This window comes from Silene latifolia, chromosome Y, assembly GCF_048544455.1.
Source record: "Silene latifolia isolate original U9 population chromosome Y, ASM4854445v1, whole genome shotgun sequence".
Taxonomy (NCBI): domain Eukaryota; kingdom Viridiplantae; phylum Streptophyta; class Magnoliopsida; order Caryophyllales; family Caryophyllaceae; genus Silene; species Silene latifolia.
In genome coordinates, this window is record NC_133538.1 from 95,452,336 (window position 1) to 95,467,241 (window position 14,906).

Below are 14,906 nucleotides of genomic sequence, written 5' to 3' on the forward strand. Positions count from 1 at the left end.
TCTTCATGTTATTGTCAAGTTGTTCGGTTAGGATGCTTAGGACTTTTGTGCTACCTTCCCACTTATCATGCACTTCCCTAGCATGTAAAAGTAAGTCCTTCAGGGTTGTAATCTCCTTAAGACATTTCGTGTGATATATGTCATTATCCTTCTTGAAGTTGTCATGAAAGTCATGGAACCTTTTGTTAAGAATAAATAAAACATTTGAATGTTGTTTCTTAACATTGATCATGTCAGTTTTAGATTCCTTCAATTGCTTTGTGAGAGAATCTATTTATTTCTTTTGATCTAAAATCACTTCTTCATTATATGAGGCTTTAGACTCTAAAAGTTCTTTGGCTTTTCTAAGTTCTAAAGTTATAGCTTCATTAGCTATAACTTTGGCTTGAAGTTGCTTAATATTAAGCTTTAGGTATGAGGTTATAGCTTCCTTAGCTATAACTTTAGACTCTAGTTCCTTCTTCTCAGCATTAGCAGTATCTAATGTTGTAGTTTTATCAGCTGTAACTTTAGATTTCAACTTCTTAGCTTTTGCCTTTAGAATATGATTCTCCTCAGCAATATCAAGAATCTGTTCTTTTAGATCCTTTAGTTCCATATCCTGTTCATGACATTTGTCGAGGGATTGCTCAAAGAATTCAATTAGGGCATTTCTAGATAGTTTCTTAACGCGCTTTTTAAGGTCAAGATAACTAACCTCATCATCGTCATCTGATTTTGATTCTCCTAGAAAGCAATAATTTGAGTGAGAATCCATGATATCATTGTCGCTGTCAGAGATTAGGTCAAGACTGACGCTGCTGAGTCAAAGATTTACCACTTCGTCATCTTTAGTTCCTTCATCATCTTCTGAGTCAAGATCTCCCCAACACGAAGCAATCATTACTTGCTTGAACTCCTTCTTTATCTTCTCACGTTTTGTCTTGTCTTTAATTTTCTCCCATGTGGGACAATCCTTGATCATATGATCAGATTCTCCACACTTGAAGCAACCTCTGTTGGCAAATAACGATTTAGACTCTGTTGCTTTCTTATTGAAATACTTTTTGTTGTTAGCAGAAGGTTTTGTTTGCTTGTTTCGAAAGATTCTATTTTTAAAACGACGAGCAAACAAAATGGTCTCATCTTCTATGTCAAAGCTGACATCCTTGCTTTTCAAGGCCATGTTTTTACCTCTACTCGGTTCTGCTTCATCAGCATTTAGAGTGAGTTAATGGGCCATTAGGGCACCAATGAGTTCTTGATAGGATAGGTTCGCAAGATCTCTCAATTCCTCCATTGCAGTGACCTTGGAGCGGCACTTTTTAGTTAGGCTACTAAGAACCTTTCTTGCAATATCCTCGGTATCAAATTTTCTTCCTAGGTTTTTCAATTCATTTATGATGCTTGAAAAACGTGCAGATATACTATCCAAGGACTAATTTGGCTCCATACTGAATAACTCATATTTCTGTATTAAAATATCTATGTGGTACTTCATAACAATGGAAGTACCTTCATAAGCTAGTTCAAGGTCGTCCCATATTTCCTTGGCCGTAAGCAAGAAGAGAAACGATCGAATTCTGTAGTAGTCATGCCATTATGCAATAAGCTTATTGCTTTAGAATTCTTTTCGGCCTTCTTGTAGTCAACCTCGATATCATCCTCTTCCTTTTTCTCGTAGGTAGTGCCTTTAGTGGATGCAACCAAAATTGTATGCGGTCCCTTTTGGATAATCCTCCAACACTCCCAATCATGACGCTTCACATAGTGAGTCATCATGTTCTTCCATAAACCATAATTGTTCCCATAAAAGACGGGACACTTGAGGTATTTGGAATCCATTTATCAAGTGATAGGCAGCAGAATATAAAATGATAAGATAGAATAAGATAGACAGATCAGCCTCTTTGCGGTTAGGCAATCAAGAGCACGAGGCTTTGATACCAATTGAAGAGTCTATCAATTACCGAAATACTCAAGGGGGGGGAGATGAATTGAGGATTTAAAAACTTAGCCAACTTTTTCGAATGTAAGTAATTAATTATTTAAAGTTTATCGACTAAAATTTAACTAATCAACTAATTAACGAATTAAAACAAAGTGTCAATAAAAACGAAACAAACGAAAGAGAAGAGAGACACACACGATTTTTGAAGTGGTTCAGTTTCACAAATCGAAACCTACGTCCACTATTCTCGATTAGTAAATTTAGTACCTTTCTACGGATTACAAATTTACTAACCCAACTCGTACAACTAACCCTAGTTGTAACTCAAATGAGTATCGTTAAATACTCGAGTGACTAACTTACGCTAATAAGAAAGCACCAATGATTCTACTAAAAGTTCACGTTAATGAACGGGTAAGAAATCAATTAAGCACTATTATCTTATAATGATAACGAAAGATCTAACGCACAAGTATAAAACACACGACCTTTTTCGAAAATAAACAAAACGGTTTTCTTGCTCTAAAACACGGTTTTTGCTTTTGAAAAGAAAATTAAAATTATGCTCAAAGGTCTTACTTTTAAATTTTGCAAAGTGTAGAGTATTTATTGAACAAGGGAACACGAGACTCACGGTCTCACCAAAACCCTAGATGGCCGAAATATAAGATATGTAAACAAATCATATCTTATTATTTCTATCCTTAAAATCTTAACAAATAATAGAGAATAACTAAAAGATAATTTTATTAATTATTCTCCCTTTATCTTTTCCTTAAATCTTAAGATATGATAAGATTTTTTCATAACAAAAATATCTTATCATATATAACCATATCATGCTAAATATAAAAGATATGTTAAGATAATTCTAGAGAATAAAATCTTAACAATACTTAACTTACATTGTCAAGTTTACACGAGAGTCCACACGGCTCATAGGCCTTGTTTTCGTGAAAACCATAGCTTGACATCAGGTTAGATTTAGTGTTTTAGAGTGTGTAGTAATAGAAACCCTAATTAGTAATATGACTCACCTCATAAGTTGATTCAATATAATTACTAATTACAACCTTATAATAAAACCACACTCAATATGAATATAAGCTTCCTTGTAAAATAAATACTTCTACTAAGAACATTTAAAAGAACAAAAACAGTTTTCTAAAAACAATTTGAAAATAATTTTTGTCGTGTATTATATAAACTTCACATCTAAATGTTATAGTGGAAGAACTATAACATTGAGCTCTTGTACAAGCAATGTTATAGCTGTGAGGCTATAACTTTACAAATATAAGAAGTGCATTCTTACATTACCATTACGAGATACCCACCTATACTATTCTAATCTTCTTAGTAGATCTTCGAATGTAGGCTTCTTCATTATTCAAGCTTGATCAATCTTTAAATGAGCTTAATATTCTCATGAAAGCTTGAATATTACTTCAATAGCTTGTAGTATCTTGATCCTTGATTGAGGGGCTTGATCATAATATAAACGCATCATACTTCCATCACAATTCCTTGATGCTTGCGATTAGTAAGTCCAATCTAAAAGACTAAACAAACAATTACGCGCAACGAGTATATAAAATATCAAGTACTCTTGACATCATCAAAACATAAACATATATTTATATGGTCCAACAAAGATAAATTTTCTATAAAACAAAGATCTCTAAAATTAATTGCTCCGCTTATGCGCATCCTCTATTATATCGTCGTTTCATGATACAATCTTGGATCTTGTAAAGTTTTGAAAAGAATTAATTTTGTCTAACCTAATAGATTGTACATACTTGATAGTCTAACAACATTCGTAGTACCATATGATAAACATGAGTCATAATCTTTAGCATGATACATGTAAATAATTCTATACTCGGGCCTAGATAAATTCTAATACTAAACGTGCCCAGATTAGACCTCTAATAAAGAGATAGACCACTTCAGTTTCATCCAAAAACCAAATCACAAGCCTTAAAAATAGTTCTTGCAAAATTGACCCGGCCTGAATGACCTGTCCTCTACCCGAACTGAGGACGGAGCAACACTTGAAACCTGAATTCCCGAAATGACTCGAACGAATTTAACCCGACTCTAATATTTACTGTTTTAAACTTATCATTATCCCTAAATAACTTGATAATAATAAGCCAAAAATGTAATAATAAACCAAAAATGTCCGAACTCAAAATAACCTAATCCGATCTACCCCAAATTCTAACAAACCCTAAAGTAACCCATTTATCAGGTCTACTTAAAAAGGATCAAATAATTTCTCTTGTTTATCAATCAATCAATATCTATCTATTTATATTAATAAATGAAGCTTTTTTCGGACAATTACAGAGAGTCCATTTTTTTGGAAATACTTCATGATTAAATAAATAAAGAAGATAAATATTAAAGGAAAAAATTAATTACTTTTATGATAATATAAAGTATAAGTTGTGTTTGTATGTATGACAAAAACAATGAAACGCCAATTGCAAGTAAAAGAATTGTATTTGATTATCTTTTAGTTTTTCTTAAGAGTCTCCTAGATGATGAATCATTATTGAATCCTTCTATGAGCAAACTACATTAATATATATATATATATATATATATATATATATATATATATATATATATATATATATATATATATATATATATATATATATATAGGGGCGGGTTCGTGTACAAACTAGCTTATCGTACGAACCGTACGAACCATCTAAAAAGGAAAGTTAAGCGCTGTAATAAACACACACTAACCTAAAAACTCATCTCAACAAAAAAAAAAATTGATCGAAGAAACGCGAATCTCCATTGCTGCAAATCATCCTACTTTCCGCCATTATTGTTCCTTTCCCATGCGAATCTAAGAGGTAAGCTTTTACTCAGATTAGGGTTTACAAAATTTAAATCGTAAATTAGGGTTTGAACAAATTGAAATTCTTAAAATTAGGGTTTACCAATTTTAATCGTATTTTGAGATTTTGATGGTAATTTAGTTTGTGTTTTGATACTATTTTTAGGATGGTTATAATTTCATCTTCTTCTACTGATTCAGGTATAAATTATTGTTGTAAATACATTTTTGGGAACTATATTTTCAATTAAATTTGGGATCCATTTCTTAAATTGCTTAAGGTGTTGTAGGTGATAACGGAAAAGAGGATGATTCAATGACAGAAGAAGTTATAGGTACACATTACTGTTTTTCTCTTATTGCAGGATGTCAGATACATGTATCTACTAAACTGAAGTAGTGTATCTAGGATCACAAAGATGTGTACCTCTGTATAATTTTTCTAGGTGTGGATAATTTTTCTGACTGTTTTTGTATTTTTTTTGGGTGGTTTAATGGGGGCCAAAAGATATATCTCTGACAGAATAAAATTCTTAGCCAAAGATACATCTCTGGCTGTTAGATACATCATTCCAGCTATTTTGAAAAAAAAAATGTATCTGGCTAGCTAAAACAGTGTATCTGGCTAGCTAAAACAGTGTACCTAATGTGGCTTGGGTGGGAAAATCTGTGCTCCACTTGTGATAAATACTCGTACTGATTATGATTTTGTGCACCGTAGAGCAGTCTTTCAAAAAATTAAGCTAGTATAGCATTTGAAAATTTTTGGATGAATGTTTAGCAGTTTGAAAATCGCAAACTTCTTTCTCTCTGCACAAATTGTTGATGTATAGTGACATATGAATTATTGTATCTAATTTGAATGAGATGTGTACCTGTGCAGATAGTATACCTGCTACTAATGTCCATGCCTCAGATATACTGGTTGTACTTCCCTTGACATATGCAACAGGTACGCAAAATGTAGCGTAAGCATGTATCTAATATCATAGTAATGTGTACCTATGGACTATATTTTTGCTGATTTTAGTACTGGAACATAATGCGTTTCCTACTGTGTGTCATTTCCTGTGCAGACAGTATAGTTGCTTCTAATGTTGATGCTCTAATGAACAATGATATACCTCCTATGATTCCATTGACTAATGCACCAGGTAAAAAAATTGTGGTTTGTTCATTTACAAGGTTTGATTTCACTAATATAATGTACTTGCCTTAAAAATAACAACCTTTTGGATAAATTGTCTTGTAGAAACCCCACAAGTTGGTTCTGAAAACACATTTTTTGGATTCCCAAGCTGTCCAGAAGATCTAAAACCAATCAACGGTATGATGTTTTTAAATTTGGAAGATGGAATAGAATTTTACAACAAATATGCAAAAGTTTGTGGGTTTATTCCAAGGTTAGATTCAACAAAATTGGTTAATAGGATTGTTATACACAAGCGCTGTGTGTGTAATAAAGAAGGCAAAAGTAGGAACAAGGGGACTAAAAGAAAGAGGACTGTTACGAGAACAGGATGTGAAGCTAAGGTTAGTTTTAAGAGAATTGACACCGGTGAATACCAAATTATGATTTTGTTGAGGTACACACACACGCAATGGTTACCCCAGCTATAATGGTTCATATGAAACCATCTAGGAATTTGAATCTCTTTCACAAGAAAATGATCATGGATAATTCATGGGTAAATCATGGTCCAGTGGATTCCTTAGAATGTTTAAGGAATATGTAAAAGGGTACAAAAATGTTGGAGCTTCTTTAGAAGATTTCAAAAACTTTTCAAGGGATGTTAAGAAATATATCAAGGAATATGATGCTGAGATGTAATTGGAAACTTTCATGCAAAAAAAGGCTATGTCTCCATCATTTTATTTCGACTTTGAGGTGGATGATGAAAAAAGACTAAGTAAGGTTTTTTGGGCAGATCCAATCTCAATTAAAAACTATGCCCTTTTTGGGGAAGCCGTCTCTTTTGATGCTACTTATAACATCAATGAATATAAAATGGTGTTTTGTCCGTTCACTGGTGTGGACAACCATAAAAGATGCGTCACTTTTGCGGGTGGTTTGTTAAGAAAGGAAGATGGAGAATCATTTACCTGGTTATTTGAGAATTTTGTGAAGGCTATGGGTGATTGCTATATCCTACTACAATTATAATCACCAATGCAAAGGCATCAATCAAGCAGTAAAAGATGTGTTTGGTGACAAAACACAACACCGATTATGCATGTGGCATATAATGAAAAAGTTGCGAGACAAAGTCGGGCCGACAATTTGCCAAAACACAAACTTTTTGAAGGAAATAAATTCTATTGTTTGGGATGGAGAGATTGATACACAAGAATTCGAATTGAGATGGAAATCAATCCTTTCTTCGTATGAGCTTTCTGATCATGAGTGGCTGAAGTCAATGTTTGACATTCGTTCAAGTTGGATTCCTGCCTACTTCAGAGACATATATCTTGGTGGGATTATGCGCACAACATCAAGGTCAGAATCTGAAAATAGCTTCTTTGGAAATTTCACAAACCCGCACCTCACTCTTGTTGAGTTTTGGATGCGTTTCCAATCGGCTAAGGATGCGCAACGTTGGAAATATGCTAAGGTGACTGCCGATGATAAGAACTCTTCTCCAAAATTATCAACACCTCTCTTTCTAGAAAAAAAAACCTCTGAATTTTACACCACCACTATTTTTTATCAATTTCAAGAAGAACTCCAAGCTGCGTGTTTTACTTGTGGTCTTTCACCGAGGACAACTGAAGACAACAATGAGCATATTTCAATAATGGACCGCGAGAAAGACAAGGTATACACAGTTGATTTAAGTGGTAATAAATTTTCTTGTTCATGTAAGATGTTTGAAAGGATTGTGTTACATTGTAAGCATGTTCTGTGGGTGTTAAAAGATAGAGGGTTTTATGATATCCCTAGAGAGTATCTATTAGACAGATGGGGCAAATATGCAACTTGTCGTCCCATTTTTAATGTTGTTGGGACAACCCTCCTAGCTGATTGTATGTCAATAGAAAACCACCAAAGTAAGATAAGTGAACTGTGGTCGGAAGTATTTACTTCAGTTTCGCTTGTTGAAGATAATGAGGAACTTGGTGTTGAGCTGCTTGAACTTCTTCGCGCTTTCAACGAGAAATTGATGATTTCAGTTAAGCATGGGAAGTCAAAAAACAAGAAAGCTGAAATTGAGATGCTTATTGGGTCGAAAATACCGTCTGAAGCTAGTGTTCTACCACCAGAAAAGTGTAAGAATAAGGGATCAGGAAGACGGATTACTTCAAACAAGGAAAAGGCAGTACAAGAAAATGAAAAGCCCTTGAGGAAATGTCGTGCTTGCGGTGAAATGACTCATCATGATAGTAGGAATTGCCCAAGTCGAGCCACTCAAAAGTGAGTCCAGTTTGATTTCAACTAGAAAAAGTTTAAGTTGTATTAAGTATTCTAAAAACTTTCTAGTATGTAAAGACTTCTAAGAAGTATATTGTATTTAACTTTAAATAGTGGTCTTTCTAGTAAGTAAAGACTTCTAAGAAGTATGCTTAATTAACGCATCATGATAGTAGGAATTGCCCAAGTCGCGAAGTGTTAGTTGGTTGTCTAATGTCTCACGTTTACTGTTCAAACACTTTGCTTCTCTATTATTATACTAACTTTTATTGTGTACCCTCAAAAGTCGAGGTGTGACACACATAATTAAAAATAAAATATAAATACAAATTGAAGATTAAGTTCTTTATTTTAAAAAATTGATGAAACAATGGGAATAGTGAATTGGTGTAGTTTTTCTCGTATCTTGAATGTTGCATGTGGTGTTAATCGGTATGAGCGAATGACGTTCTTTGAAGTAATCTCTTGCAAAAGTGATATGATAGCGCTACTCATCAAAGCCCCCAATTCCTAAGGCACCATAATCATAAATTGTGGGACTAACCACCCTACACTCATAGGGACAACACCCTTGGGAACATCAATAAGTCCATTCCTACTTGCAACATGGACCCTCATTGTCTCGATCAAGGCAGCAGCAACAATTGTAATAATTGATAACCGGATCCTGATCCTTTGAAGGGTATTTATTCCGGAAGGGATTTTAGTGAGTTTTCTCATTGTAGGAACAAAGAGTTTATCATAAAATGGGACAAAAACTAGGATTACAATCCCCGGGATAACTTGTAAAGAGGCCGGAGGGATCTTAAATTTAGGTCCAATTGAAAAGGTTAAGGGTAGAGGCTTGTTGGATGAAAAATGTATGCACTTGGGACCCATCTGAAACCGTCAATCACAGGACCCATCTGAAACCGTCATTCACTTGGAATTAAACGAAGAATGTGTTTCAATTCTTTTTGGATTAAACCGTCATTCACTTGGAAATAAAAACATTGACTATTTACAACGTTTCTATTTACCACACATTTACACATTTCTCTTGGATTCACACCAAACATTCATTCGTTCAACTCTATGCATTGCATCTGCCTTAATTATTTCTATATAAATAGGTTTTCATGTGTTTAGAAGGGTATTACAATCTCTTTGTTTAAAAAAACTTCAAACTTAATCTATACTGAATTCCCTCTCAACCATTATGTCTTCTAATAATTCATCTGATGCATCTGATGCATCCTATGAATCTGATGCATCCTATGAATCTGATGTAGAATCCTTTGATTCAGTAGAAAGTTTCGGATGCCATTCCGAAACATCGTACGTCAAACCTGTGATGTGTATTCTTTATAATATGCCAAGCACACGAGATGGGTTTGGAAAGGAAACTCTCTCATATGATCTTGACAGATTAGTAGAAATTATTCGGAGTGCTGGATTAAATTTAGTTCAAGCTATCCACCCGGCTATTTCTTACAATGGGTCATTCAAGAGACATGCAAAGATTGAGTTTGGAGCGGGAGATGAGCGCAAATGCTTCCTTCAAGCTCGCAAACTGGAGCGCGCTTTTTCTAATAATGAAGCTTCGAGGTGGTGGTTTGAAAACGTTAAACCTCCGTCAGGACCATATTTATGGGTTGCTAATAGAGATGATTTGGGACTGGTCGCATATTTGTATGCTCAGGGGCCTTCCTTTGAGTTCGGGACAATTCCGCTTGCATGGGAAAACGACCCGGTGGATTGGGTTGAAGGTGATAATGATGTTTTCAGTGATATTCGCTTTGAAATCCGCAATTACTTTCCGGATTATTAATTTGTACTGTACTTTTTATAATGTTGGTTATATTTTATTAACTTCAAAGATGGGTTACAATCCACATTTTACAATTTAAAACTATTACGGAGTAGTAGGCAATCAAACCGAGGACAATAGTAACAATAAAAAATCATTTTACTTTTTATAATGTTTTAGTAAAATGAAAGCACTCCAATTATCATTGTTTCGCAAACAATTATAGTTTGACTATTAAATTTACCAATGTGAATTTTTGTGACTTACTTTTATTTAGCCCAAATTATATCACAAACTATAGAATAAGACGGTCTTATATGCTGAGATTTATCTTATACTTGTAGATCTAAATACATTTTCGTTGATAAATATATGTCCTACTATTTTAGCCTAGGAAGAATGGGATAGATCAAATATATGATGTGCTATATATGTAGAAGTTGGAAGATCAAATGATTGATTGTTGTTAAATGAAAGAACAACAAAGCGAACGCAAAAAGAATATTTTGAAGTGTATCCACAAAGCCGGGTATGTGTATCCACACATCCTTTTATTTTGGAGTGTAACTGTCCAATGGCCTATACCAGGAACATTATGTGTATCCACAAAGCCGGGGATGTGTATCCACAAAGCCAGGGATGTGTATCCAGACAAATGACAATGCGTATCCACACGATGCGGTGTGTATCCACACAGCCCATGGGTGTGTATCCACACAAAGAAATGGGGTGTATCTCGTACCCGTAAAGTCATATATGTGTATTTACACAACCAGAATGTGTACCCACGCACAACCGCAAGATGTCTTAATAGGAATTTAATAACTGAATAGTATTAATAGTAGCCATACATTGAAAAAGGATTGAAACAAAAATACATTTGATGAACAAAAACAATTGAGTCAAAAATGTTCCTGGAATATTTGAACACAACACTATTAAATTCAAATACATTTCACTACGCACAACACATCCTCAAAACACACTCCCATCTACGAACTCACCTGGTCATAAAACATGAAAAAAGTAACGTTAAATTAGTTTAAAATAATTTTATATGTAGAATAAAATTAACATCTCTGGCACATAAGTGCCTACAAAACAGTAGGGATGTATATCTGCGAAGCCGGGGCTGTGTATTCACAAACCAGCGGGTGTGTATCCAAACAGCCAGAGATGTGTATCCACACTAGTTGCAGGTGTGTATCCACAGAATATAACCACGAGGTTGTGTCTAAATTTGGAGTTTCAGAAACTTCTACTTTCTATATCTATATTAATATTACCAACTTGATGAAAAGTAGACATTATAATCAATGGCAAGTGGGAGTTAGTCTTGTGTAAGATGATTTTACACTAATATAGTTCTAAAACGGATCTAAACACAAACTCTATTAGTAGCTAAACAAAAGTGATTTAAAGATTCCGTCTTACAATAAATTTGTGTAAAACCGCCGAACACGAATATTTGTGTTTGTTTTCCTCCCTACATATATGAAGGCACAGAAAAAATGTAAATGTCTCAAGGATGAGAAGGTAAAATCTGCCATTTGGTGAAGGGAAATGAACTCTAAAACTAGTGGAGAGACATTTGGTGACATGGATAACTAACTATAAACTACTACAGAAATTACTATCAGGTGTGTATGCAGCCAGAGATGTGTAACCGCACATTCTGATATGTGTATCTAGACAGCCAACAATGCGTAACCGCACATTCTGCCGGTGTGTATGCAGACAGCTGCAGGTGTGTATGCAAACAGCTGCAGGTGTGTATCCAAGCAGCATCTGGGATGTATCTCGCACGCCCCAAGAACTCGTAACCTCACAACCTCGTGGACCAGATAAGTGTATCCACACAGCAGGAGGTGTGTATCTACACACTGAAAGAAGTCTATCCAGCAATTTAAGATTGTGTACCCCTACTAATGTATTCTATCTCACCTACATATATGTATCTATCAGTTCCACATATTCAAAAATTACCTTTGCAGTATTTTTCTCCCACTTGAGTAGTTTCAACATAACTTGTCGACGATAAGCAATCATATTCTGCAAATTAAAAAACATTGATAATAACAGTAAAATACGATAAATAGAGAAATGAAAAACTGACATTTAGCTAATTTGGCAAGCTTACTTTGAAATAGTTTTGGTCCTCCCATAATTTCCTATCGTGTATTGCACCCTCCAGAAACTTCATAACAAATAGTCCGCAATCATAACTACACATACAGTTAAGATTATTAGACTAAAAAAACTGCATCCATTTTCAGGCTAATAAATAAAGGATTTTTTAGAAAACTTACGTGTTTTCTTGCTGAGGTACATTGATAACAAAAGTAGTAAACAAGATGATGCCCTTAAGATGATTGTAACCCTTGTGGCCCTCAAATTGACTTGCAACATGGAACACCTTTGAATGACAACAACTTATCAAAAATAGTAATAAAATAATTTCATCCTAACTGATAATAAAAATGCAAAAATATAACAAAAAAAGTAGGGGCCATACAATATCCTCCACATAAGAATTATACTCCTCAAGATCATCTGCTTTTTCTAACTTTGGCTTGCATGAGTCCAAGATATAGTTTTCCTGTTTCTTGAGGTCCGACACACAAGCTAACCAATGATTACCATTTTTGCCAATTGTGAAAAACACCTACCAATGTCATAGCAAAGAAAGGTCATACAATGACATTCCACCCAACGCCAAAACAACTTTTCCGGTAGATTCCCAACAAATTTACCTTTTCAATAGTTACTCCATTTTCAGGCTTGTAGTGCATCTTAAGATGAGGGCACCAGACAATATTCCCTTTCTGAGGCCTTAATGAGGGCTTAACAAACTGAAAATTATAAAATTGTTTAGATATTGAGGACTAATACATCTGAAAAACTGCATTTTCAAATCTGAATCAACATGTATAAAAATGCATTTTTGAATCAAAACCTGCATTTTTCGAATCAATCTTAATTATCTACCTGGATCGTTGTTGGCAAGTAGAGAATATCAGTTCTATCATATGTGCACATCACACCATACATATCAAGCACCTACATATAAATGATTATGTTCTAAATATCACAAAAAGATTAGTATAAATAATAATAATAATACTAATAAAGGTGTAGGAAAACTTACCAAATCCATTATCTAGTGCCGATTTTGCAAACTTTGCATTCCTTTTCGACACACGCCATCCACTCGATTCACAAGAGTCTCGTCTAAACTGTAAATGAATATAATTAGAACATAAAAGTGCATCAACAAAATTTAATTGTGCAAATATGTTATCGATTTCACAACTTACTCGATGCCTTTACCCCTTTTCATTACAACAAAGAAGAAGTTCCGTGTCTGTGAGTTGACGTTGACATTGATGTTGTGACTGCCTTCTCATTTGGAACTCTTGGTCAACTGCTTCAAATCTAGAAAAAATAAGGGACAAAACAAAAAATTAAATTTATCAAGAAAATTACAACTTCATTAGAAAGTAATTTATGATTATATTTACTCAAAGGAATAGAGGGATACCTCGTATCTAAACTCAAAGATCCAGCTTTTGATAAGAGTTTATCCTTCCGCCTTTATTACCGTCGAAACAATAAATCGAGAGCAAACTCTTGCAAAGAAAAAGCTTAACTTGGTTGTGCTACAAAACAAATTGGAATATATGTTAAGCATTACATGTGTCTAGAAACAAATTGGAATATATCTTAAACATTATAGACTAGCAAATTGATTGAATTGTATCTAGGTAGCTAGATGTATACTATATGAAATCATAACTTACATCATTTAGACCCAAAGGAAAACCCTTTCTAGTGCCTCCGTACTTCTCCAACAAACGCATGAGATAAATCCCAGAATCAACTCCATCACCCATATTTGATTTCTAATATACTCCTCTCTCACCAGATTCTTGACGTCTTGTATAGATGGAATCTTATTTCGGACCAAGCAATTCATAACAAATTGTACCTGCATTTGGCAAAATTGTTTAGCAAACCAAAATAAATATGACATTCAGAAAAGGACTTTACAGGTCATACCGTAGACTCAATAATTGTTGTATAATTCACAGATTTTGGCTTCATCACATGCAGGATTTCCAACTTCATTGCTATGAAGTTAAAACAAAACACAAATGGCGTCTCAGAGATTATTGGAACAAAAATCTGCAATTTCATGTTAAAAAGTCGAAAACTTGCGCTTTAAAAATAGTAGTAAATTGGCACATTGAATAAAAAACTTGCGGTTTAAAACGCAAATATTTACTTACGAGATTTGCTTCCGCAAAATTGTGATTAATGCCAGTAGTATGAGTAGCAATAAGGGGATCCTGGTGATTAAAAAAAATTATAAGAAAATGTAGCGGAGTATGACTGCAAAAGAGATAAACATGAGTAATCCCAAGAATATCATCGATTATTATACAAAACTTACTTCTTCATCGGTTTGGGAGATACACCCTATACGGTGAATCGGTCGCTTCACGTGTTTCACTTTCGTTCAAAATGAAACACCAAGCATGTATGACAGATTTAGGCACTATGTCACCTGTCACTACCGTCTTCAAATCTGCCCGACTAAGTTTATGGTTATCACATTGGAAGAGGATCTCACTGAATAAACATGTATCGATAAAAGTTAGTTACGACAATCATACTTTATAAACAAAAAAAGTGTCTAACACAAATTCATAGACAATGTTAGAAAAATCATACCTTTCATCAGATGTCTCTGAAAATACATATTCCAATACATCTTTTTCAACTTTATTCAAATTCCCAGCAACTATAATACTTCTCTGAAGGAAAGGAGATTTGAAAAATTGTGATTCAACTCTCTTTCTCTTAAGCATTGCTCTTGTAATGTGCACTGGTTCTTTTGGTGGCAATGAGGAAA

At 34.2% G+C, this 14,906-nt stretch overlaps 1 protein-coding gene across 1 annotated transcript; it reads left to right on the top strand.

Annotated features, from left to right (window-relative positions):
* Nucleotides 1-4,960: 4,960 nt before the first annotated feature.
* LOC141628547 (protein FAR1-RELATED SEQUENCE 5-like) lies at nucleotides 4,961-8,209 on the top strand. Its single transcript, XM_074441675.1, has 7 exons — nucleotides 4,961-4,994; nucleotides 5,084-5,128; nucleotides 5,677-5,745; nucleotides 5,870-5,947; nucleotides 6,046-6,379; nucleotides 6,498-6,620; nucleotides 6,922-8,209. Exons 1-7 carry the CDS (start codon nucleotides 4,961-4,963, stop codon nucleotides 8,207-8,209), a joined length of 1,971 nt encoding a protein of 656 aa, XP_074297776.1.
* Nucleotides 8,210-14,906: the final 6,697 nt, after the last annotated feature.

Coding starts and splice junctions, on each gene's coding strand:
- LOC141628547 (XM_074441675.1), top strand. CDS start 4,961: ATGGTTATAATTTCATCTTCTTCTACTGATTCAG. Junction 4,995..5,083: donor ATCTTCTTCTACTGATTCAG/GTATAAATTATT, acceptor AAGGTGTTGTAG/GTGATAACGGAAAAGAGGAT. Junction 6,621..6,921: donor AAGGAATATGATGCTGAGAT/GTAATTGGAAAC, acceptor AATTTTGTGAAG/GCTATGGGTGATTGCTATAT.